This window comes from Chrysochloris asiatica, unplaced genomic scaffold, assembly GCF_000296735.1.
Source record: "Chrysochloris asiatica unplaced genomic scaffold, ChrAsi1.0 scaffold00117, whole genome shotgun sequence".
Classification (NCBI taxonomy): domain Eukaryota; kingdom Metazoa; phylum Chordata; class Mammalia; order Afrosoricida; family Chrysochloridae; genus Chrysochloris; species Chrysochloris asiatica.
Window position 1 is genome coordinate 1841075 of NW_006408635.1, and position 26465 is coordinate 1867539.

The 26465-nt window shown below is 44.7% G+C and overlaps 1 protein-coding gene across 1 annotated transcript in view; it reads right to left on the reverse strand.

Moving 5' to 3' along the window:
* Nucleotides 1-862: 862 nt before the first annotated feature.
* The window catches only part of CNKSR3 (CNKSR family member 3), a 119360-nt gene continuing 93757 nt past the window's right edge, over nt 863-26465 (reverse strand). The window contains exons 6-13 of the mRNA XM_006868445.1: nt 23461-23580; nt 20645-20704; nt 15484-15552; nt 13839-13985; nt 9296-9420; nt 5863-6071; nt 5290-5379; nt 863-1161 (exon numbers count right to left, since the gene is read on the reverse strand). Coding sequence (XP_006868507.1) covers nt 863-1161; nt 5290-5379; nt 5863-6071; nt 9296-9420; nt 13839-13985; nt 15484-15552; nt 20645-20704; nt 23461-23580 — 1119 coding nt within the window. The remainder of the gene's footprint in view (nt 1162-5289; nt 5380-5862; nt 6072-9295; nt 9421-13838; nt 13986-15483; nt 15553-20644; nt 20705-23460; nt 23581-26465) is intronic.

Genomic DNA, 26465 nt, shown 5'->3' on the forward strand with positions numbered 1-26465 from the left:
AAAATTAGTGACTGTGAGATGTTCCAAGATCTTTCTAATCAGCACAAGGTGTAGAATTTTGAAGAACTGTATGTGTTTTGTTTTGTGTTTTTCTGAAGGACAGACAGACATTGTGCAGGTCAAATGTAAACTGATGGGTCATTCCTATCCTAAAAGCTGTCACTTTCTTTGTCTGAATGGTGCTTTGGCCGCCAGCAAATCCTGTAGCTTTTCCCCCTTAAAGACAAATATACAACAACACCCCTCAAAAATAACCACAAACTGCACTTTGTGTATAATAACCCGTATCGGGTTCACGTTTCTGTAGTATCTGACTTATCCTGAGACCAACACTCAGATCTCTGCTTCGGAAGACCACCAGATAGGCCTACTTGTCAATTTCAAACCCAGTGTTGCTGTACTTACAAAGGTGGCCAGCAGGGAAAGATCTCATTGCCGCTGGCTTTTCTGGTAAAGAAATTGGATCACAAAACAATACATCTGTGTGACAATGGCCCATCCATCTTAGTTCTACCAACCCACCCCAAAAACATACGCCACCAGTTTCTCACAATAACCACAGCCTTCCTGGCCAAAGCGCCATGTCATGTATGGAAGGTCAACGTCCTAACTCCAGTGAAGCAAGAAAAGCAGATCCTACTGTTCCCTTACTTCTGCCTCCATAGGCCAGGACCCAAGATCCTCTGCGTTTTTCCCCAATCAATCACCTCAAAATCCCAAGAAAAGCAGTATACAATGTTCCAAACCAATGAAATGACATGAGGTCGCTACTTAATACTGTAGATGAAAATAAGAACAAGTTGTCGGCTGGGGAGCAAGGCACTCGGTACAGGAGGCAGGGAGGAGTTCACAGAAACTGCTTTCAGTGAGTCAAAAGTTTGAGCCTAGTAAACCAGCTGACCAGCAGTGAGGGCTCTGTGGAGGACGACTTGGAGGAGGAGGAAGTGGCTTTCTTTCTGGTCCCGTCCTCCTGGAATGGAATCGTGGCGCTGCTGTGGAGGTCTGAATTGATGTAGCATCGGCTGCCTCGGATATAGTCGGCACCTCGAACAAGATGCCTCTCTGCAGAGGGTCTGGAGAAACGGTAGTGGGGAGAGGCGCTTTCTTCAACAATAGGAGGGATCCGCTCATTGCTGAAGTACCGACAGAGGGCGTCCTCACCTGTTGCCAGACAAAATCAACATCTGCATTAAGAAGACCTTGTGACAAATTGTGTCCCTCCAACGTGGCAACATGGTCGGACCATGATTCTCAGTACTGTGTAATTATCCTGCATTTTGGGATCTGATACAACGATCCTATGTGTTGTGAATCCTCACCTTTATGATGATCATGAAGGCACAATTAAAGGCCAGTATGTTAATAAGGCATGGTGCGATCTATATGATTAGGCTGGATCTTGGATCCATCTCTTTTGGGATATGTTGTTATTGTTAAGTGTTGGTTCCAACTCATAGCTGCCATGTACAGGGTTTCTGAGGAGTGGCTGGTGGGTTTGAACTGCCAACCTTTCGGTCCAGTGATGATCCTTCAGCACTCTATTGAACAAGGGAGCAGAGCTCAGAAGGACCTCGATGCTACTAAGAAAGAAGAACTGGGAGTCGGGAACATCTCTTGCACCCGGGGTCCCTGCACTGAGAACCTCGTAGAGCCAGGGGAAGACTGATGCCAAGACACATGGAGATACAAAGAGCCTGCTTCTAAACTGTGAGCCACCAGAGACAGGAAGCCTTCCCTGAACTCAGACTTCTCACCTCTTACACTATGGGGACAATGCTGTTTGTCAAAGCCATCCACTGAATCCACGTCCATCTCGCAGCACTAGAGAACTCACACAACCATCCACCAAACCAAGCTGTGAAGTGGACCTCACCTATTGGAACTTCTAACAGAATTTCTGAAAGTTTATTTCAGATCCTGCTTGCCATCCTGGTATGCCACAAGGCCTCGCAGATGACAAGGCCCAGACAATCTGAGAGGCAGTAGACCAGGTGTTTAGAGAGTCAGAAATGCTTACACAGACTCATGTCATTTCAAGGAGCTCTCGTGTGTGATGGTTAAGCACTAAACTACTGACTGAAAGGTTGGCAGTTCAAACTCACCCACTCGACTGGAGAAAGACCTGACCATCTTCTACAGAGATTTGTCACTAAACTACTGACTGAAAGGTTGGCAGTTCAAACTCACCCACTCGACTGGAGAAAGACCTGACCATCTTCTACAGAGATTTGTTGTTGTTGTTGTTGTTGTTGTTGTTGTTTGTGTCATCAAGTAAGTTCTGACTCATAGCAACCCTGAATATAAAGACTGTTATCATTAAGTGTCATTGAGTCGACTCTGTCACATGCAGTCACTATGAATCAGAACTGACTCCACCAACACCCAATCCCAACAAGATCTTCCTGTGAGGTGACAGGACAGAATCAGACAACCCAAAGCACCCCACACGTCCTGGTGTAACAAGTTTCACAATTTTCACTTGAAGTCAAAAAGGAACACAAAAGACCTCTAATATCACCTCTGCTGGCCTGAGTCCCCTGCCCAATGGTATCAGCAGTGCAGGCAGCATCTCCTGAGCAGATGCTCTTATCCAGGGAGCAACCTCGGGGCATTCAGAAAGGATGAGAACCAAGGGCAGCAAGCACGATTCACCTCACCTATATGGAGTTCAAGGATTTTAATGTCCAACCATGCTTGAAGGGTGAATGGTCGTGCTGGGGAGGGATGGAATGAGAATGCACGGTACTTTGGTAATCCCAGCATTCCTCAGGCCCAGCGATTCCATTTCTACCTCAGTCTGCGAAGCAGATTCAAGTGAGGTTTTTTTCCTCCACCCTCTAGATGTTTTATAACATACTTGTTCTGCTTTTGTAATCGAGGGGAAATCACTCTCAAAACGTGTTCATTGTCAAAAGGCTACACATTGTAGGGTTCCAGCTACATGATGTGTCAAGAACGGGGCAAGTCACGAAGGTGAGGGTGGCAGGAAATGCCTGATGGCAGGAGAGCGCTTCTTTCTGAAGCCAAGGAAATGATCTGGAATTAGGTAGTGGTGAGGGTGCTTCTTAAGAATCATGTATTTTAAAAGGGTGACGTTTACCTCCACAAAGCTGTTGTTCAAAAAAAGAGGAAGTTCATCGTGTGTGTACAACTTTCATTGCAAAATAATTATAATAAGAAACCCTAGAAGGAGGGGTTAGGGGCTAAGTCATGCTCCATCTACAACTTCAGCACTTCCAGACTCTCAGTACATAAACCACACCCAGCGCCTAGGTGTGCATGCTGACCCTTAACAACCATGTAAGGACACAGACCCCCAGCAGGACGGACTGACTCAGTAATAACAGTGACGGTGAGGGAGGCACAGAACCGGGCAGTACTTCGTTCTGTTGAGCTAGGGGTCGGAACCGACTGGACGGCACCTAAGAAAGCCAGAGTAACACTAGGGTCTCTCAGACTGCCTCAGAGAGACCAGTGGACTTGGACTGCTGACCTTGTGGGTTACCAGGCCAATGCTTAACCCAATGTGCCACCAGGACTCCTCTTCAATAGGTAAGGACAAGGAGAAGACAAAACCACAATGCGAAAGGCTGGCAGTGAGGATGTCACCATTCAAAAGTCTAAACAAAGGACAGTCCTGCCACCTGCTGACAGCTCCACAGATTTTCAGGGACGGAATCCGGGTGGGCGTCTGTGTGTCTGAATGCAGACGGGCATTTCTCTGTCCTCACTGGAGCATGATCCAGCGCACACAGGAATCCAGCTGACCAACTCTGCCAGGTCAGCTGCCGATGTCAGGGCTGGACGGGCCTCTAGAACTCCCTTCTTTCTACTAGCTAAGGCTGGTGTAGCTTCTTACCTGCTCTGTTTCAGCCCTGTAACTACAGTGTCCTAATGTGCTATTGCAGTCCTGGTGTAGCACTGAAGAGTAAGCAGTAGACTGCTAACTGCTGGGTCGGCAGTTCAAACCCACCTGCTGCTCCTCGGAAATCCTATATAGGGTCGCTATGAGTCAGAACCAACTTGATGGCACTTAAAAGCAACAACAATATGCTGATAATCATCAGCTTATTTGGCAAAAATAAGAATATTCATAAACATTTCTGTCAAGACTAGTTTTAATAGCCAGAAACTTTGATTACAGGAAATGAAACAATTTCTGTTCAAAGAGTCATTATTCTCTAACACTGAGAAGATTTGGAAAGGGGGGGGGGGACACAAAATATTTGTTCATCAGAAATCAAACTGACTCTAACAACAACATTCATAAAATTCAGGATGAGATTACTTCATGAACAATTTATTTCGGCTGTTTGAAAACAAGGTTGTCACTTCCTGCCCCCTTTTAAAACATACAAGACTTATTAGGATAGTTAGAGTCACCAGGATTCTAATTGGGCCCGGGCATGCCACTGTAGGATAAGTACTGAAGTGGTAACCACAAGGTCGGGGGTTCAAATCCACCAGCTGCTCTCAGAAACCCTATAAAGGGTGTCCATGAGTCAGAACCAACTCAACTACACACAACGGGATCAGAACAGTCTGCTATTTTTAATAAACAAAGTTAGCAGTCATCAGCAAAGCTCATTCTGTTGTTGTTTTTAGGTGCCATCAAGTCGGTTCCTACTCATAGCAACCCTGTACAGTGTTTTCCAAGGCTTTTAAATCTTTCTGGGTGCGAAAGCCTCATTTTTCTCCCGAGGAGCAGCTGGTGGGCTCAAACCACTGACCTTGTGGTTCACAGTCCCGTGCTTAGCCTATAGAGCCACTGCACTTCCCCAAACCTGATTTTGAGGTGAGAAAATGAGGTTCAAAAAGGCTTAGTATTATACCCAGTTATTTCAATTTTTATGAGTCCTTTGTTGTTAAGTGCTACTGAGTTGGTTCCAACTCACAAAGACCCTATATAGGGTTTCCAAAGAGTGGTTGGTGGGTTTGAACCATCAACCTTGTGGTTAGCAGTCCAGTGCTTACCACACAGCGCCACACTAGACCTCTTTATGAGTCTCTGGGTGGTGGCAAACGGTTAACATGCTTGTTTGCTAACTAAAAGGTTGGAGATTCAAGTCCACCCAGAGGCTCCACAGAAGAAAGACCTGGCAATCTCCTTGTGAAAAACCAGCCATTGCCAACAGTACGGAGCACAGTTCTACACTGACACACTCGAGCTCTCCTCTTCATAAGACAGGTAACTTTCCAGCAGATGTTTTTCAAGCATCAAGCTGAAATCAGGCCCTGGGTCGTTCATCTCCCTGTATTTGCTTTTTGGTTGGCTTAGCGGGAACCTACCTTTCCTCCCGTGGCCTCGAGGTCTAGCAAAAGGGTCCACGATCCCCATCCAGCTCCCGTCCGCAGGCATGGACAGAGGCCGAGGCTTACCTGAACGGGGAGGATGAGAAAAAGGGGAGACAGTTGGCCAGTTTATGAGCTTCAGAGAACCCTCCCTTTATGTATAACTCTGATCCCACAGATTAGCAACCTCACAGCAGAAGCAATGATATATTTTTAAAAGAAAGGAAGAATATCCAAGCAAAGCATTTCCAATGCAAGCAGCGAGGACAGAGGCATGCTGAAGATGCTGCATGTCTACCGAGCAAGGCAACTCCCAAGTCAAAACTCAGGCACTGAATGCTGAATGTTGTAATCAGATTGTCTCTAGCTGGACTTTGATGCCAGACACCAGGCTCCATCCGCTTCAGGAACATGAATAAAGATCTCACACTTTGCATTTCACTGAGGTTTGTGTTTGTTTAGCATTACCCTTCCAGAATGCTAAACTCACCTCACCATTCCAAATAAGAAAGGGGTGAGGAAAGAAAGCAAAAGCCAACAGCAGAACCAAACAGACACTCGGAAACTTACCATAAGATGGGGTTTTCTCTCTCATTTTTGTGGGCAGAACACTGGTTTCCACTGAATACCCAGGCAGTGGGTCAGAATCAGCAATGGTAAATCTTCGTCTTCGGTTCTCCTGGTCAAGGAAGGAATTTGGGGACTCTGATCTCTTGGGGCCAGACGATGGCTGCTTGGACTTACTAAGTCCTCCATAAACACAGCTCCCCTTCTCATCCCTGGAAGATAAAGTATGATCACTGTATCCACAGATCCACTCAAATTGAAGAAACCTAAGAGTCAGGCTTTGACCAGCCAGCACACAGAAAACAACTGAAATCCTCTTTTTACTACCAGAGGGAAAACGCACGGTCTTTTCAACCCCAGTTGCCTCTCCAACAGGTACATTGTGTTGACTCATGGAGCTTAAGCAATCATAGAGGCCATATTAAATAAGAGCACCTACTATGACCCCAGGAGCTCTGGTAGCGTAGTGGTTACGAATCAGACTGCAAACTGCAAGGTCAGCAGTTCGAAACTACCAGCTGCTCCGTGGGAGAAAGATGAGGCTTTCTGCTCCCGTAAAGATTTATAGCTTCAGAAATCCTGTTCAGGGTCACTGTGGGTCAGAACCAACTTGAAGGCACATAACAACAACAACAACAACAACACCATGACCCCATTAAATATGAGTAGGTGAAATTTTTTCATAGCTGTCTAAATGCTACAGAGAGACTTTAGAAAAGGTAGCTGTATGTCTCTGGGTGTCTGTAATTATATTTCCTATTTACTTCAAGAATCACAAGTTCAAGTACAATCTATTGAATTATCTTCTTCCTGCCAGTAGTATCTTTGCCAAGATCTGGCAAAGAGGACTCTCGTTGAGTAAAGATTTTTAAACTATGTCAAGAAATGCAAAGGGGACTTTATAGCCATCAATGAAGAGTGTCTATTTTCTGAACTAAATACAGTAGCTGGCAAACGTTTGACCACCAATTCCAACCTAATTCTATCAAAGTGACAGCTGATAATCAAAAGCAAAATCCATTTAGCTGAGTCCAAGTCACTCGCTGGTTAAACTTTTTGCACTTACCAGGTTCATTCGATAATCAATTTAAAAGCAATGAGAGAAAATACAGAATCCATCAAGTCCAAAGGTGATTCAAGGATCAGCCTTGCTGATCCCAGTATTCTGAGGTGAACCTGCAATACCACACACTCATTTCTGTCACAAATCTACTTCCTAACTTCCTGGCTTCCCTACTCATCAAGCTTTGGTGACTAACTACAGTTTCTCTGTAATATATTTGCATTTTTTATTCCAAGAATTTACCCTTCGTTAAGGAGCCTTGGTTGTTGTTAAGTACTGTCAAGTCGGTTCCGACCCACAGCGACCCTGTATAGAGTTTTCAAGGAGCGGCTGGTGAGCCTGAACTGTTGACTTCATGGTTCAAATCAACTTTGCAGTCCAGCGCACTAACCCACAGCGCCGCACCAGGACACCTGGCAGCACTGTGGATTATAAACTGGGTTGCTAACAGCTAGGTCAACAGTTCAAAACTATCAGCGGTTCCATAGGAGAAAGATGGGGCTTTCTGCTCCTGTAAAGATTGACAGCCTCAGAAACCCTTTAGAGGGTCGCTGTGAGTCGGAACCGACTTCACGGCACACCATCATCACTCCCATCACCCCCATCACCCTTCACTGGTTTGTGTATATGAGTTCCTCCCACAGACAAATTAAAAGCTACAGTTCTCTTTGGCGCAAAGGGTAAGCGCTCTAGTGTTAACAGAAAGGTTAGCGGTTTGAACCCACCCAGTGGCCCCATGAGATAAAGTCCTGACAATCTGCTCTTCTAACGATTCCAGTCTCGGAACGCTGTTCTACAGGATCACTCTGAATCTGAATCGACTCGACAGCTACTGGCAGCGGTAACAACAGTATAGGCATGCGTTTTCTACTCTCTGCTTCTGTGACCCTTGACTGAGGATTACAGATAAGAACATTCAGGGTTCCGAGTGAGGTTGGGCGGGGAGAGTGGGGCTCTACAGTTTGTGTAGGAAGAACAATGCATACATTTGGCCCTCAGTGACATTCTACATTCTCTGTGTGTAAGACCCAATCTCCACATGCTGGTCTGTAAATAAAGGGCAAAGAGCTGTCTACCTCTTCAGGTAACTTCTCTACGTGCTACAATAAATGCTTGGCAAATCAAGATCAGGGAGTCCTGGTGTGGCACTATAGGATATGTGCAGAACCACAAGGTCAGCGGTTCAAACTCACCAGTTACTTATCGGAAACTCTATATTGGGTCACTATGAGTTGGAACCAATTTGACAACACTTAACAAGTAGTCAAAATCAAAGACAGGACCCATGACCTAATACTATCAAGTCAATTTCAACTCACAACGACCCAGTATAGGGTTTCCCAGATTGTAAGTCTTTATAGGAGCAGAGAGCCTTATCTTTCTCCTGTGGAGACGATGGGGGTTTGAACTGCTGGCCTCACTATTAGCAGTCTGGTGCTTATCCTACAGCGGAACCAGCTGATGCTAACTCTTCTTTGTATTCAGGGAAGAAATACAACAGAAGCAAATAGCTCGGCTGAAAACAAGCACAAGTAACAATCAGACACAAAGAAAACTATCACTACAAGTTGAGCCTGAACTTTGTCTTTGAACAATTATAGCAGAATCAAACAGTTCTCAGTTTATCCTCGAACAACCAAGTGAAGACACTGGAAACTTTCTGGAAGCAAAGATCAGATCTGCTCTGTATACACTCACTAAATACTTTTATCAACACGTGAGTTGATACAAACAAGCCTGAATTCCATCTCTAAATCATGACCTGTACACAATCTGGTATACCCAGCCTCCTGTACTGTGCAGCACACATTTCATGCTTTTGGGAGAGCCATGAAGAAAACAAACTTGAAGACCTTATGGTCACTCACATACACACACCCGCAACACCTCCACTCACAGTTTTGTTTTAAGACCTATGAAGAAGAACACATTGCTCTCTGAAAAAATGCAGTGGTAATTTTCATTTATCTTACAGAGATATTCATGATGCCCCTATGCAGAAATGCTTTGCCCCTATGGTTCCTGAAGTAGAAACCAGATCCCCAGACAGTCCCAAGACAAGGTCTTCACAATGTGCACCCACCCCTGAGGACGCAAGTTGTAAATTTTTACTAAGTAAAACATGTTAGTCTGCTTTTCTTATAGAGTCCCCCTATCCACCTGGACCTGCCCATTAACTAAGCCTAGTCTGCCCTTATACTTCTCTACACTGCCCCTATAGTATCCGGGGCAGACTTCACAAGGCGTGAAGACTGCCATAGCTCAGTATCTCCCTCCAGCCATCTCATTGTGGTCTCCCATCACACCTCTGCGCATCTCCATGTGCAGGAGGCATGGTGTCTACCAAGAGAGTGAGAACAGACGTACACATACCGGGGTGAGTAGGGCACAGAAGGTGGAGGAGGGATGTATAGATCCAAGATGGCTGGCTTCTCCTTCTTCAGCGAGGTATCCATGGTACTCCCGGGGGATTGGGTTGTCGTGGGTGGAGGAGAGGTCTGAAATGAGAGCAGGGGAGAAGCTGTCACCAGAACTAGGACAAGGCCACCATGCATTTACAGTGGTATGCCATATTCAACTTAAATGGTTCTTTGGGATACTCAGAGTTAACCGAGAGCTTTTGGGAAGACTGGATGCACAGTGGCTTCATGGTAGAGTTCTCTCTTCCATGCTGAACTCCTGGAGCACTGGTGTGGTACTGTGGGATAAAGCACAGGACTGCTAATTGCCAAGTCAGCAGTTCAAACCCACCAGCTGCTCTCAGGAACCCTATAGAGGGTCGCTGTTAAGTTGGAAACGATTCGACGACACGTAACAACAGCAACAACATACAGGAGATGTGGGTGTGAATGCTGACAGTCAGTGGAGGCTTGGGTGTGGCCACGATGCTGACCAGGCCTCAGCAGAGCTTCCAGATGAAGATGGATTAGGAAGAAAGACTGGAAGTCTGCGTCCAAAACTCACACCGTGAGTCAAAATGGGCTCAACATCCATCTGTTTTTGTTTTTCATTCCTGTCTAGTCTGGGTTGTGTTGGAGAACATTCCAGAACTGAGAATGTGACTGGCATAGTCCATGTGGAATGAGCTAGAAGTAGCCTCTGGAGTCCCACAGAGTGACAGCCCCTTTGTAACACTGAGGCACAGAGAAATGTGGTCTTGACGCCCCAAAAATGTCTTCTCCATAGCTTCAATCTGGGCTGCTAACACATCATCTGTGAGCCCCACTCAACAGAACTGGATAAGCATCTCAGAAGGTCTTAAGACATGTCAGCTCTGGGCCCTCAGAACCTCAGAAGCTAAGGTACACTGGAGAATTCTCACAGAATGGTTGGTCCCCGGGACTGGAATGTGACTGGGCCACATAGAGAAACCAATTCCTGATTCACAAGACAGCCAGATTGTGAGCTTCCTGCTGAGCAAATGTGTCACATGGTAGGATCCTACTTTTTTGAACTAAAAGGCAAATGTATGCTGATCTAATATTATTAGGGGTTAGCAGGGGAGAGAAAGGCACAATGCTTAAGGGACACTGAGCTTCTCTTAAGGGTGATAGAAAAACAGGGGAACAATTAAGAGCAAAGGTTGAACAACATAATGAATATCTTCATTGTTGCTGTTGTTAAGTGCTGTGGTGTCCGTTCTGAGACATAGCGACCCTGTATAGGGTTTCTGAGGTGAGCTTTAACTGCTTCTCCTACAGCAATCATTAATGTCACTGTAGCCTAGTGGTTACGAATAGGGCTGCTATCCTCCAGGTCAGCAGTTTGAAACTACCAGCTATTCCGTGGGAGAAAGAGGAGGCTTTCTGCTCCCGTAAAGATTTACAGCCTCAGAAATCCTGTACAGGGTCACTATGAGTCGGAACCGACTCCACGGCACATAACAACAATCATACATATGAAATTGTTGGAATGGCAAGTGTTTTCCTACAAATCTATTTACTGCAGTAAAAATAGATGTTCCGTATTAAGATTCCTCGTTGACTGGCGTTGCTGGACTGCAAGGTTGGTTTGAACTGCAAGGTCAGTGGTTCAAACTCACCAGCTGTTCCTCAGAAACCCAATACAGTGTTGCTAAGGGTCACAAACACCTGTATGGCACTTACCAACAAGGCTTAAAAACAAAGACCTTTTTAGTGGCAGGACAGCAATAAACTCACAGCCATCAAGTCAGTTCTGACTCACAGCACGTCCGTCCTCAGGGTTAAAGAGACAGAAACCTTTACAGGCACAGACAGCCTCACCCGTGTCCTGTGGAGCAGCTGGTGGGTTTGAACCCCTAATGTTGTGGTTAGCAGTCCAGCGCCTATCCCACAGCACCTCCAGGACAACAATAATCACGCTGAAAAGAACTGAAGAAAATCCCTCCAGGAGGGGTGGGCTCCAGGCATAAAGAACACCGAGCCATAAAGCACAGAGAAGAGCCCGTGGGGGCTGCACAAGTATAAAAGAGCATTTATCTGTGAGTGGACATGTGGAAGGAAGCCTGGGCATATCGCAGGGACAGTTCACGGAAAAACGGTCAAACAGCCTCTTAGCGCTTCGACAGTGACCCTTCTCCTAGGTCAGAAGGAAACTTGGGGTGGCTGTAAGCGCTCACGTGCGTTGTCCCCAAACCCTACAAGCTGGCAGGAAGGGCACAAAGCTTGAGTTTGGCATTGCAATGTCTCAGCTTACCAGCCCAACTTCATCTCCCATCCTCTGTTTCAGGGAGTCTCACCTATGCATCCCTGTATGGGGGCTGTGGGGTCTCACGGAGCCCTTTCCAAACCACCGCCCCCCTTTTCCGGAGAACTGCCCTCTGTTGGCAGAGCCAACCCTCCTGAGGAGCCCTGCTTCGGGGTATTTCGAGTTATATCAGGAAATCTAGTCCCAGTGAATAAGCCAAGGCCAAGGGTAATGGCACAACGGCTAAGTACTCAGCTGCTGAAAGAAAGGTTGGCAGGTCAAACGCATCTAGTGGCTAAAAGACCAGGCCATTGGCTCCAGGAGCAATGACAGTCTAGGAAGCCGTTTGGGGCAGTTCTACTCTGTTACGGGAGGTTACCATGAGTCAAAATCAGCTTGAGGACACCACGCCTTCACCTCAAAGCATCTCCTACAGGTTTCCCTCCCTATTCTGCCTGTCTCTTTCTCTTACAGGATTTCCCCCTCAAAACCCACTGTCAAAAGAATCTGTCTCCAACGCTGCTTCTAGAAAACCTTGCCCAAGACTTAGCTGCTCTCAAATGCAAGTAGAGTCATATTTTTTGGGCGTGTGTGTGTGTCAAGAATTCCATCATCCCTTCCACAACACGCATCTTCCATCTGCCAATAATCCCACACACCCTAACAAACTCCAAGAGTTCTACCTCACCTGGCTAGAGGTGTCCTAACCCACAGGGTCCACACCCAGCTCCCTTCTTCAGAACACAGCGTGTACCCCCATGCATTGCCGGAACTAGTGTGAGACACTGTGTAAATGACTTCTGGTGAATGGTTCTTTAGGTTAAGTAACACATACCTAGAAGTCCAATTAAAAGACAGATGTTAAATCTGAGACTGGGGGAGGCAAACCGAAGCAGCTGGGGTAAGACTTCAGACGTGACGTTGGTTATGCGTCTGTAAGAAGTTGCTAATGAACTGATTCCAACTCAAGGCAACCACCTGGATTCCAATGTTGGATCATTCAGGATCAGATCACCAGGCAGGCCCTTCTTTCAAGTTGCCTCTTGTTGTGAACTGAAATCCAGTTGGTTCTGACACAGTGACCCTGTATAGGGTTTACAAAGAGCAGCTGGTGGGTTTAGACCACTGACCTTGCAGCCAGCAGTCCCGTGCTTATCCTACAGTGCCACACCTGGAGTCCATAAGGTGTCTCTGGGTGAACTTAAACCTCTATCCTTTCAGTTGGTAGACAAGTTTGTTAGCCACAGGTGTCATGGTGTTCTTTATTTTTAAACCCTCCCTGTAAGGAACACAGGTGGCCACATCTTCAGTGTTGGCAGTATCAGTGTACGTCCAAACTGATAGTCCGAGACTACAGCTCCTTGTATGTGGAGCTCTGCAGTAAAACCACAGTTCATCACAAGGACACTGTGATCTGCATACTCTAACAGTACATCATCATATCAGAAATAAACACAAAGGACCGGGGGCTAGTGAGCATGAGCACCCCACAGCCACCTAGGTGCCGGCAAGAAGGGAGCATGCTGTCTGCAGAGCATTTATAGATAGTAAAACACATCACACGTCAGTCTGCTCTCTTTATCACCATATACTGGCAACTCTAAACCATGTCAGGGGCAAAATCCTCCTTTCCAGTGGTGGGCTGTTCCCCCAATGCACACACATCTTTGTTGTGGGGTGAAGTGGATTCAGACTCAGGGCAACCCTATAGTAGACAGACTAAAACTACCCCATAGGGTGTCCAAGGAAGCAGACGGCCAGATCTTTTCTCCCTCAGAGTGGCTGTGTGGGTTGAAACCACTGACCTTATGGTTAACAGACAAGCATTTAACCACTGTACCAACAGGGTTCCTTGGTTAAGACTAATCTCTCTTAGCTTAGTGTTCCAACTGTACATAGGTACATGTCTGAAATCAGTGAGAAAAGCAAAGATGAATTTTCTGAGATGTTGAAAACACCTACGTCTCTGCCAGACACGACCACAGCCATTAGTCAGAGGAGACTAGAAACACCGTAAATGCGGCCACTGGGACAGAGGAAGCGAATGTGTGCTTTTACATAACATATGCATTCAGAAGCAGATTGTCCCATGTGGCTGGTGGTTACCATGTTGTCCAGTGCCTCTCCAGAGTTAATACTGTCACATGAGTAGGACTGCAGCATTTTAACCTTTCTTTTTGGAGACAAACCAAGTATTGCTGTGGCGTCGGTGCCAATGCCGGGGGAAGAGCCATGCCCCATAATGTACCTGCACAAGTGGTGGCTTCCATCGCAGGTTTTTCAGCGGAGCGGGAGTGAAGTTGAAGGAACCTGCAGGGCGCTTCTTAAGCAATAGTACAACTCCCGTAGGGTTCTCTCTCAATTTTTTCACCAGGTTCTTTAGTTGCCATCCCACCTGAAACAATAGTAATAAATTAATGATAATAATAATAAAATGAGGCAAGGGACTCAACTGTATAGGGCTTCTGAGGCTGTAAGCTTTGCAGGGTGCAGCCTCATCTTTCTCCCTCGGAGAGGCTGGTAGGTTTGAACTGCCAACCTTGTGATTAGCAGTCCAGTGCTTATCCTACAGAGTCACCAGTACTCCAAAATATACACACATATATGGTTGCTAAGTGCTGTCAGGCCGGTTCCAATTAATAGTGACCCTATCTAGGGTTTCTATATGTTGTTGTTGTTGTTAAGTGCCGTCGAGTCGGTTCCGACCCATAGTGACCCTGCACAGGGTTTCCGAGGGTGTAAATCTTTACAGGAGTAGAAAGCCTCATCTTTCTCCCACGGATCGACTGGTAGTTTCGAACCGCTGACCTTAAGGTTTGCAGCCCGATTCATAACCACTACGCTACCAGAGCTCCTGGGTTTCTATATAGGGTCATTATTAATCAGAACCAACTCAACAGCACTTAACAGCATATGTTTGTGTCTGTGTGTGAATCTTGGGTTTGGAGTTCTGATGTGGTGCTACAGGACAATGTGCTGGACTGCAAGGTCAGTTTGAGCCTCAAGGTTGGCAGTTCAAATCCACCAGCCACTCACTCCTTGGAAACTGTATACAGGGTTGCTATAAGTCAGAACTGACTCGATGGCATTTAATAACATACAGGTTTCCAAGGAGTGGCTGATGGATTTGAACTGCCAACCCTGCAGTTAGCAGGCCAGTGCTCACCCTGTAGCACCACAGCAGGACTCCTATGGGTCAACTGTTGGTGTTAAGTGCCTTCAGATCTGTTCTGACTCACAGGGACTCTGCATAGGGTTTCAGAGGAAAACCTCACCTTTCTCTTAGGAAGCGGCTGGTAGGCCGGAACTGTGAACCTGTGGTTCCTAGTCCAGGATTTATCATATGGAGGGATTGTGCTTCCCACGGGTAAATGTTGTTGTTGTTAAGTACAATCGAGTCAGTTCCGACTCATAATGACCCTGTACAGTGTTTTCAAGGAGCAGCTGGTAAGCTTTAACCACCCACCTTGCAGTTCTAACAGCTTTGCAGTCTGACGCATTAACCCACAGCGCCACATCAGGACTCCACGAGTCAAGAGGTAGATAAAAATATGTTCGCTTTAGCACTAGTAACGCAAACCCACTGCCATTCTGACTCATAGTGACCCTACTTACGGTTTCCAGGATTGTCACCCTTTACAAGAGCAGACAGCCTCACAGTTCTCCTGCAGAGCTCTGGTAGGCTTGAACCAGCAGCAACAATGGGTTTGAGTCTAAGTCACACCCGACCAACACTTAACCCACAGCACCACCAAGGCTCTTTGAGCATTCATTAAGAGAGTAGAAGATTGCATTTAGATGGCACATTTTAAAAATACAAACAAAATGGCCTTGGGTTTAATGGAAATTCTTACACGGAATATTAAATCGGACGTCTCAATATACAAACTCACCACAGTTTGCTGATTAACTTGAATAACTTCATCACCAGCATGGATCTTCTGAGATCGGTCTGCAGGAGACTAAACAGAAATAAAGAACATGTCTTAAGTTTTTTAAATCCTCTATTCCTTTCAGCTTCTAGAAAAGGACAAGACAGACAACTGGCAATGAGAATGAAATTTGGGGGGTGAAATAAGACATTGTACTTCTGTTCCCTTCAATTATTTGACAGACCACCACTCGTCTGTCAGTTTGTCGTACTGTGGTGGCTTGTGTGTTGCTGTGATTCTGGAAGCTAGGACATGAGTATTTTAAATACCAGCAGGATCACCTGTGGTGGACAGGTTTCAGCTGAGCTTCCAGACTAAGACAAGCTAGTTAGAAGCAGAGATGGATTCCTTCTACATGTTAAATCACTTATTAATTAATTTAGTCACTTATAAATAAGAGTGAAACACTGTCAGCACCAGAACACGGAACCCTGAAACATGAAGAAGAGCGCCAGAATATTGCCAGATACAGTGCCGCAAGATGGGCCCTCTGGTTGGAAGGCATTCAAAATGCGACTGGGAAGAGCTGCCTCCTCAAAACAGAGTTGACCATGATGACTTGAATGGAGTGAAGCTTTTAGGACCTTCGTTTGTTGATGGGGTACAATTCAAAATGAGGAGAAACAGCTGTAAATATCCACTAATAATCAGAACAAGGAATGTATGAAGTATGTTGATGCTATTAGTACTGTCGAGTCTGTTCCGAACCATTCCGACCCTGTATAGGGTTTCCCAAGGCGCAGCTGGTGAGCTTAAACACCTGACCTTGCAGTTCAAAGCAACTTTGCAGCCCAGTGCATTTGTTGATAAAAGCCATGGGCTCATCTCAGAAAGATCACCATTAAAATTAATCTTGTAAAAGCTGACCCATTGTTTCAACATGTAAACATCATTTTTGTAACTGTCATTTCATTTCCTTTTAAACAACTATTCAAACTCAGTCTTACTTGTACTCAAGTCTTGTGTTCCTTGTCATCACAATGTGATTAAAATAGCATTAAGTAATCACTATGAAAATTCTATTAAACTAGCAACAGAGAATGTATTCTCTTACATTTTTAGGTTTTCTTTCTTTTAGGTTGAATTCAAAGTGAATGAGTTTTAATGTCACAACAAAGTGCAGACTTTGTTTTTCCCAAATAGTGACTAGACACAAATCTGAAGGGAAAAATATATAAATACATATGTAAAGGGGTCCTGGTGTGGCCCTGTGGGATAGGCACTGGCCTGTAAACCTCAAGATTGGGGTTCAAACTCACCAATCGCTGCTCAGAAACCCCATACAGGGTTGCTATGAGTTGGAAACAACACGGAGGCACTTGCCAACAACAGTAACAACAAAAACAGATATTAGAATCATGACAAACTTTAAAACCCACTGCCAGCGTGTCAATCCCAACTCATAGTGACCCACGACAGGGTTTCTAAGAGTGTAAATCTTCACTGGAGCTGACAACCTCATACTTCTCCTTTGGCGTGGCTGATGGGTTTGAACCACCCATCTTGTGATTAGCAGCCCAACGTTTATCCTACAGAGCCATTGGGGCTCCTTAAAGGGATATAGTACATTTGTTAAATGCATGTCTATAAATATTTCTGTTCACGTAAACAACTTAGAATCCCTTATGTGTAAGACAGCACATATGATATGAGGGAGGGGGCTTCTAAAAGTTTGCTAAAAATGGAGCTGAAAGAATGGAAATTTACCCCAACTTTTTGAAGCCCTCTCACACGACCAAAAAGGGATGAAAGGATAAACCTCTCATTCCGAATTATAATCAAATGTTATCTAGGCCAGAGCATTTTAATTTGTGGCTTGTGTAATCTGCCAACAATTTAGAGCTATCATAAAAAATAGCACCTTTGAACAAGAGGTGGGAGGGCACAAGCAGAGCCCAGGCACACTTGCTGAGTTTTCTCACTCCATTGTTGTGATAGGCTCAACAAGAAACGAGCAAACAGCACTCAGCTCCAGAAACACTCCCCCACTGGATCTAGGCCCCAGCAAGGCACAGAGAACTGTGACAGCTATTTTTATAAACAGCTCATCAGTTGCCATAACAACCAGAGGCACCTCACCTGAGAGACCAGCCCTGTGCCATCCACAGGGAGCTGGGCCATCTCCAGTGAGACACTTTTTTTTAAAATAAATCTATCTCGGCTCCTTTTTTCAAATCTCCTGTGTCAGATGCTTCACCCACTGTTACCAAACTACTAAGGTAGACCCGATTCTGTATCATGTTGTCCAGGTCATCTGCCTGGGCTGAAACATGATAGAAGTATTTGTTTACAGTAAGCTTCCCTTTATGCCCACCTTACACTCTCAATCCAAGTCCCTGTTAATACACGTAAAGTCTTAAAAATAAAAAACAAGCCCCAATATGTCCTGAGGTGACTTTCCTTCCTAAGGATCGTGGGGCATTCATTTCTCAAATGTCCTACCAATTCATTAAGAGGTGCACTTGGCAGAATGCTGATCAAGAGAGCCAGATGCCATGACCCACCACCTAGGACAGAGGTTCTTGTCTATCTTACCCAAGAGCCGGACTAATGCAAACTGATGCTTGCTCTGGTTTGCTGCAGAAGGACATCCAATCTGCACAGAAAAAGGCATCCAATCTGCACAGACTGATCTGGGGGTAGGAGTACAGTGTCTGGCTGGGGTCATGTCAAGATTCTTGTCAAGGTCTTGAGCAACATCAGAAATTCAGAAGGCAGGCATGATGCAGGCCTTGGAATGATGCAGGCCTTTCAAATAACATCCAAAATAAATACAGCAGAGGTCAGAGAAGGCCTGCTGGCATGGTCTCAGCCTGGTGGCCAAGACGGAGGAGGGAGGAGACCACTTCCATCCACCATCACCTGTTCTAGGCTTCCATGAAAACATTATCGTCTGAAATCAGCTGCCCTTAAATGGACCGCCAGAAAGCTGACCAGGAGCAGAGCCGCACATCTCTTCCAGTAGTAATATATTAGTGTCCCATGAGTTGATTCAAGGTTGAGAATGTTTCAAGAAGCCAAGAGACAGCCTAGAACTGCGCAGATTTGGTGAGCAATGTGAGCAGCAAACTGCTAGATACAAAGCTTCAACTCTTTTGAAATGGAAGTGACTAGGGAACGCCGAGCTTGCATAAAGAGTGATGGGAAATATTGGAAATGGATGGTGGTCATGGTTGAACATCATGGTACACGTAAATAACGAATCCTTGAACTGCACATGTGACAAATGTTGAAATGGCAATTTGTGCACACATATTTACCACATGTTGTTGTTGTTGTTGTTGTTAGGTGCCATCGAGTCAGCACCGACCCATAGCGACCTTATGCACGGCAGAACGAAACACTGCCCAATCCTGGGCCAACCTCACTACTGTTGCCATGCTACAGGAATGGCTTTCACGATCCTGATTCCATCCAAGAGTAAACAACACATGAATATGTTCTTGTCGTGAGTCAGTTGACATGGACCCGTGTCTCCGAGAAGGAGAAGGCCTGAATCACCGTATGCCCCATGCTTTCTTTCCTCGGCTCTGTCCCAGGCCTAGGAGGAGACATTTCTCTACTAGTCTCGCTTCTCAGGTGACTTGTCACAAAAATTTCAGTGGTTCTCACTGCAGCTCATCACTCTTTCGTCTGCCAGAACTACATTGTTTTACTTATAATTCACTGAAAGCCAAAAACAATGCCATTTTCTTACTATAAAAAATCAAGCGTTTTGAAATGGAGCCAGAGATGATGACGTGGAGCAATGGAGCAGCTGGAGACTCTAGATCCAGAGAGGGAGAGCGACTGTGTGCTAAAGACCTGGGGGGCATGAGGGAAGGATTGCATGGAGGGGATTGTAACCATGGCAATGAGACGATATACGATAGAATGAATGTAAAACCAATGTTCTCCCATGTAAACTATCACATAATTCACAATAAAAAATTAATTAATTAATTAAAGAATATTTCAAGATCTGAAAAAAAAAAATTTTTTTTTTTTTTAAATCAAGCGTTTGTCCACAAACCCTAGTCAAAGATCATGGCATTTTATTTTATCAAAAGACTTAGCAACGAAAGTTCAAAACCAGACATGTATTTCTACTGAACAGATCATAAATATAGTTATCAACATTTCCTCTAATTTTAAGATTTCCCTCCCCTCCATCTGTTCTTCCATGATTACACAGAAGATAAATCCCAGAGACCCATACATCCTTGAACACAGATTCAGGGAAGTTATTTTAACATTCTGAGTTTTACATCCATGCTAATCGAAAGTTGGCCATACTGTGGGTTGTAAGAAGAAAGCACTGAAACAGCTCTACTTTCCAGAAATTCAAAATATCTGAATGGCTAAAGAAACACTCTGTATTTTGCAGAATTTACAGAAATAAGTACACAATGTGCCAAAGTTTTTTCACTTCAGAAACAGCCCAGCTTTTGCTACTCAAAGGAGTGTGGGGAGGAAATTTAAATTTTATTATTTTGCCAAACATTATGAAATGTTGATAGGTGCTATGGAGTTGATTACAACTGACAGTGATCCTATACAACAGAATGAAAGCACACCTGGTTCTAGACCAGCCTCACAACTGCTGCTACCGTTGTATCAATTCATCTTGTGGAGGGTCTTCCTCTTTTTCATTGACCCTCTAACTTTACATCATACTTGGTAAAGTAGATTATGAAATACAACTCTATAAAAAGAATCCATGTCTGTAAAAATCCCAAAACAGCTACTTTGGTGGCAAATATCAATTCCACTAAACAGCCGCAACAAAAATCACACTTTACACATGTGGTTGTCTATCCCAGTTCCTAAAAGAGTGATTCTCAACAACAAAGAAAGAATTTTTCCTGTATCAACGATTTCACACTTGCAGAATGCAAGAGGAATAACTAACACAGGCTGGACAGGGTCTGTGAACACCCACAATAGAGGGCAATTTAAATAATAAATTGACCACAGCTGGTGATAAGCCAGACTCGACCAACAGAAATAAACAAAACAGGTACCCTCAGTTAAATCATTGTGTAATAAAACAGCGAAGATACATTTAAATGGCAAGTAGAGACCTTCTGTCAAATTTGCTTAAAACCACATTGGCCTTGATGTTTCACTTCTCTCCACTTACATTTTCTGTGGTCCCAGTAATCACATGCAATCCATCATAGGTTGACTTGATGTACATGCCCTAGAGGGAATCACAAACATATTAACTCATTACTCCAACATTCAGAAATAGAGCCGCAAGTGATACTGAAGTTTATAAAACATTCAAGGGAGAACCCCTCAGAACAATGCTTAGGGTTACGTCTCTCGGTGAAAGCGTACCCAAAGGGCGGTGAAGGGGAGTTAATCAAACTGAAGACCCATGAAAGAAAGCAGTGATGAGACCTCTTACATGCTACCATTTGTGGATGGACACGTAACAGAGCTCTAGGGACTTGGAAGGGGCCTCCTCGGACCTACTGGATGAGGACGAGATTCCAAACAAGGACTGTTCTCCCACAGCCATCTCTTAGTCCGTGGTTGTTGTGTGCCATCAAGTTCATTCCAACTCACAGGCCCCAGAGAACAGAGTAGAACTGCCCTGTAGAGTTTCCCAGGCTGTCATCTTCATGCGAGCCGATCATCAGGTCTTTTCTACCCTGAAACTGCTGGTGGGTTTGAACCACTGATCTTTCGATTGGATATTGAGCTCTTTCTCAATTGCACCACACGTCTACTTTGTCTAGTGACACACTATGTTGTTGTTATTGTTAAGTATTGTGGAGTCGCTTCCGACTCATAGTGACCCTGCACAGGGTTTCCAAGGCTGCAAATCTTTACGGGAGCAGAACGCCTCATCTTTCTCCCACAGAACAGCTGGTAGTTTCGAACTACTGACTTTGAGGTTAGCAGCCCAATTCATAACCACTATGTTACCAGAGCTCCTTAGTGACACAATATAGTCAATTAAATTTGGTATCATCAGTAATTGAGAGCGACTTATGCACGCCACTGATGCCATGCCAGAATGCACCAGTGACATGCTCAGAGGGGAAGCAATTTAGAATGTTGTTGTTGTTATGTGCAGCGGAGTCGTTTCCAACTCATAGCAACCATGTACAGGGTTTCCAAGGCTGCAAATCTTTACAGGAGCAGAAAGCCTCATCTTTCTCCCACGGAACAGCTGGTAGTTTTGAACTGCTAACCATGAGATTAGCAGCCCGATTTGTAGAATAGGTACCCCTAAGCTAAAAATAACACCCCTAAAGTCCAATCCAGTCAATTCCAACTCATTGGCCCCACACAGAGCTGTACTCCATAGGGTTTTCCATAGCTTTGACCTTTCAGAAGTAGATGGGCAGGGATTTCTTGCAAGGTGTCTCAGGTGAGTGGATTCACATTGCCCACCTTTTGGTTAGTATCACAGCGTCCCACCCAGGAAGCCCTCATAGTAACGGGGGACAAAACAGATGAATATGTTTCTTCCTAAGACCTTAACAGCAGCCCTGGTAGCTCAGTGGGCTGCTAGCCACAAGGTCAGCAGTTCAAATCCATCAGCCACTACATAGGAGAAAGATGAGGCTACTAGTCGAAAGGTTGGTGGTTCAAAGTCATCCAGAAGCGCCTTGGAAGACAGGCCTTGCAATCTGCTTCCAAAAAGGCACAACTTTGAAAACCGTATGGAGCAGTCTTACCCTGTACACCTCAGCTCCCATGAGCTGAAGACAACCTAACAACAACAATGGGGCCATCACTACTGGTCTCGTTTGACAAGTAAAGAAAGTGATAGGTAAAGAGCTTCAGTCCCTTGAAAGCTGGGAAATGTTCAATTTAGATGGCTCTGTCTCAAAGACCTTAGGCCCTAACGTAATCTTAGGGTTTCACCACACCTTCATTGAAATTTCAGCAAATTAATCAGGGTACCTGTATCTTTTCTCATGGCCTGTTACTACACAGCTCACACACAAGGGGGGTTTCCAAACTTTCATGGAAAAATTCTAGTATCTCTTCATTCCATATTTACGAGCCTTTTTTTTTTTTCAATTGTAAATTGAGTGAAGGTTTATAGACAAGATCATCAGTTTTACATTAAACAAATCATATGCGTTGTTTCATCTCAATAACTGAAATCCTCTCCCATGCAACAAGAGTTGTCCCACTTCCTCCCTGTGGTTACCCATGTACTAATATCCTCTGTCAAACTCTTATATGTTTGTGGGATATATAACTATAAATACACGTATATAGTCCACTCTTCCTTCCATACCCATTCAGCCTGCCCTACATGAACTTTCTGAAGGCCCCTTGTATTGCACAGTTCATACACTACTTATGAAATATCTTAGAACTTACTAAAAACTCACTTTCTTCAACTAGCCCCACCTCACCTTCAGCGCTAATGGAGACTTTCTGAGCAGATTGGGTCCAGAAACTGTCTTTGATTTGTGTAAATGTTTTATATCTCCTTGCATTGCTAAGTTCTAAAAATAAACTGCTAAAACAATCCCTCCTAGACATGCATGCACAGTTTTTAAATTGCATTTCCTTTTATACTTTGAAGATAGAGGACGCATAAATAGAGCTCACTCAACCTGGCGAGTTCTTCACTACATAATAGAACCAACTGTCATCAAGTTAATTCGGACTCCTAGTGACCCTGAAGGACAGAGCAGATCTACTCCTTCGGGTTTCTGAGATGCCAATCTTGACGGGAGCAGACAGTCTCATTTTGTCCCCCGGGAGCAGCTGGTGGGTTTGAACTGCTGGCACTGTGGTTAGCAGACCAATGATTAACCCACTGCACCTGCAGAGCTCCTTACATAGTGAAAGACTTATAGGAGATCATTATACTCAGAATTATAGGGGAAGCAGTACAGAACAGTAAGAAAGAAAAACAAATAACCAATGAAGGGTAAAGTGCTCCACTACTGAGAACAAAGCAAGTGTTGGAATTCTTACCAGGCCTTCCCCAGGTTTAACGTTAGGCAGACGGACTTCTTCCAAGCACGCACACTGGCTCAAGAGAGGATCTGTCGTAGACCGGATGGTTTTGTCACAGATGCCACTTAAAACCTTGACCTAGCAGTGGAGGGGAAGAGTCAGGAAAGGTTCAATCGTTAACCATTCACCTGTCATCTTGTTACCAGTGGAGACCATTTGGTTAACACCGCTTCGTGAATGTGTGACACTTAGGGGCCATATTTTCACTCTGTAGGAACAGAGTCACGACTCCAGCTTTGTTTAGAAAGGACAGCTCTTCGGAAGCCTCTTTTATGGCCCCTGAAGAGCATCGCCCAAAAGAAACCCCTTTGCATCCCAGAGAGAGGCATCGATTTCCAACCTTCTGTCTGGCTGTTTAGGAAATCACTCACATTCTCTAAATACCAAACATTTGTTGTTGTTGTTAAGTGCTGTCCAGTAGGTTCCAACTCATAGGGACACACACAAGGCAAAATGTCTTCTTCCTGTCTGCACCTTTTTTTGTCTTTTAATTAATTAGACTATTTTTTAGAGCAATCTTATGTCTTCAGAATCACTGTGTAGAAATTACAAAGACTTCTCAGATGCCCTCTCTACCCTTGGCCCACTGTTGCTTCTGTCATCAACATCGCACATTACTGATGGAGCTACACGGATACATTACTACTAGGAGGAGTCAGCAGGTTACACCATGGTTCAATCACTCCTGGGATTACACAGTCCCATGGGTTTGGGCCAATGTCATATTCACCATCACAGTATCATACACAATTTCCTGGTGTTTTCTTGTGTGTCACAAAGTTGATTCAAACTGGGCGTCAAAACTGCTCCACTGGGCGTCCTGGTGTGGCACTGTAGGATCAGCACTGGACCGCAAGCTTGGTTTAAACTCACCAGCCACTCCTTGGAATCCATATACAGGGTTGCTATGAGTCAGAACCGACTCAAGGGTGCACTTAACAACAACAGTCTTTATGGGAGCAGATCAACATATCTTTTCCACCATGGAGCCAGTGGTGGATTTGAACCATCGACCTTTTGGTTAGGAGTGTTTAACCATTGAGATACTGGGGTTCCCACAACAGTTCTACTGCCTAAACATCCCCTGTGCTCCACCTATTTATGCCTGCCTCTAGCCTCCCTGGGGCACCTGGCAACCACTGATATTCTCACTGTCTCTATCTACCCATTAAAGATAGATGTCTTTCAATATGTAGCTGGATAAACAAACTTTTGTTTTCAGTGTTTGACAATTAGAGATAAAGCTGCTTTAAACATTCATGCGCAAGTTTTTGTGTGGACAAACATTTTTATAAATATCAAAGACTATGGTTGGGCTTTTGGAAGACACTGCCCAATTGTCCTCCAAAGTGGTAGAACCATGTGCATTCCCACCAGCCATAAATGAGAGTTCCTGTACCTCCACATCTTATCAGCATTTTGTGTTGTCAGTGTTGTGGATGTTAGCCATTCTAATCCTAGTTGGGTGCTGTGCAATAAACCACTGGACCACAAAGTAGGCTTGAACCACAAGTCAGTGGTTCAAACTCACCAGCCATTCCTTGGAAACCTACACAGGGTCGCTATGAGTCAGAAACGACTCAACGACACTTAACAAGTACGCAGTGGTATCTCTCTGTTGTTTTAATTTGAAAGTTCCTAAGGACTTCTGGTGTGGGACTGTAGCATAAGCACTAGACTGCTAACCGCAAGGTTGGTGTTTCAAACCTACCAGCTACTCCTTGGAAACCTTAGACAGGGTTGCTATGAGTTGGATGGATTTGGTGGCGCTTAACAACAACAACAACCATAACATATGATGTTCAGCAGCATCTCCTATGCCTGTATGCCACCTGGGGGCTCCTGGTATGGTACTATAAGGTAAGCATTGCACTGCTAACTGCAAGAGTGGACGTTCATACCCACAACCCACTCCTTGGAAACGCCATACGGGGTCGCTAATGAGTCAGAATTGACTCAATAGCACTAAACAACAAAACATATGCCATCTGTATATTCCTTTGGTGAGGTGTCTGTTCTGATGTTTGGCCCACATTTTAATTGGGTTGGGTTTTTTATGAATGAGTTTTATAAGTTCATTGTGTATGGTGGGAGGTGGTAGTGGTGTGCCACCAACTCAGCTCTAACGCACAGTGACCCTGGATAGGGTTTCTGAGGCTGTAAATCTTTACTGGAACAGAAAACCTCGTCTTTCTCCCGAGAAACAATGATTAGATTCAAACTGCTGACCTTGTAGTTAGTAGCCCAGCCCAAAATCCACTAGACTCCCAAGGTTCCTTGTATGTCAGACACATGGCCTTTATCAGGTAAGCGTTCTACAAATACTGTCTCCCAATCTGTGCCTTGTCCACTCATTCTTGTTGAACAATATCTTTTGTACAGGAGGAGGCCTTGAATTTTAATGAACTCTAACATCCTTTATTTATTTCATGGGTTATGCTATTGGTATTGTATCTAAAACAACTGTCGCTAAAATTCACTGCCAATACCAATCATTGAGTTTTCCTGTAGTCTTCTACAAGTTGTATAGTTTAGCATTGCACACGTAGGACTGCGATCTTTCCAGTGATTACTCTCTTCCTCCCAATGCCAGACATCCAAGGTAACATTTTAAAGACACAAAACTTAAGATCCCTTTTATGTGGTCTCCATGCAGAAATTACTATCACTCATCTGTCAGTTTGTCGTACTGTAGTGGCTTGTGTGTTGCTGTGATTCTGGAAGCTATGCCATGAGTGTTTTAAATACCAGCAGGGTCACCCAGGGTGGACAGGTTTCAGCTCCAGATGAAGACCGACTAAGAACAAAGAGAGACAGACTACTTCCAAATCCTTAGTCACTGAACACCTTATGAAAAGCATGGAACACTTCAGCACCAGAATATTGTCAGATATAGTGCCAGAAGATGAGCCCCTCATGCTGGGAGGCACTCAAAATGCAACTGGGAAAGACCTGACTCCTCA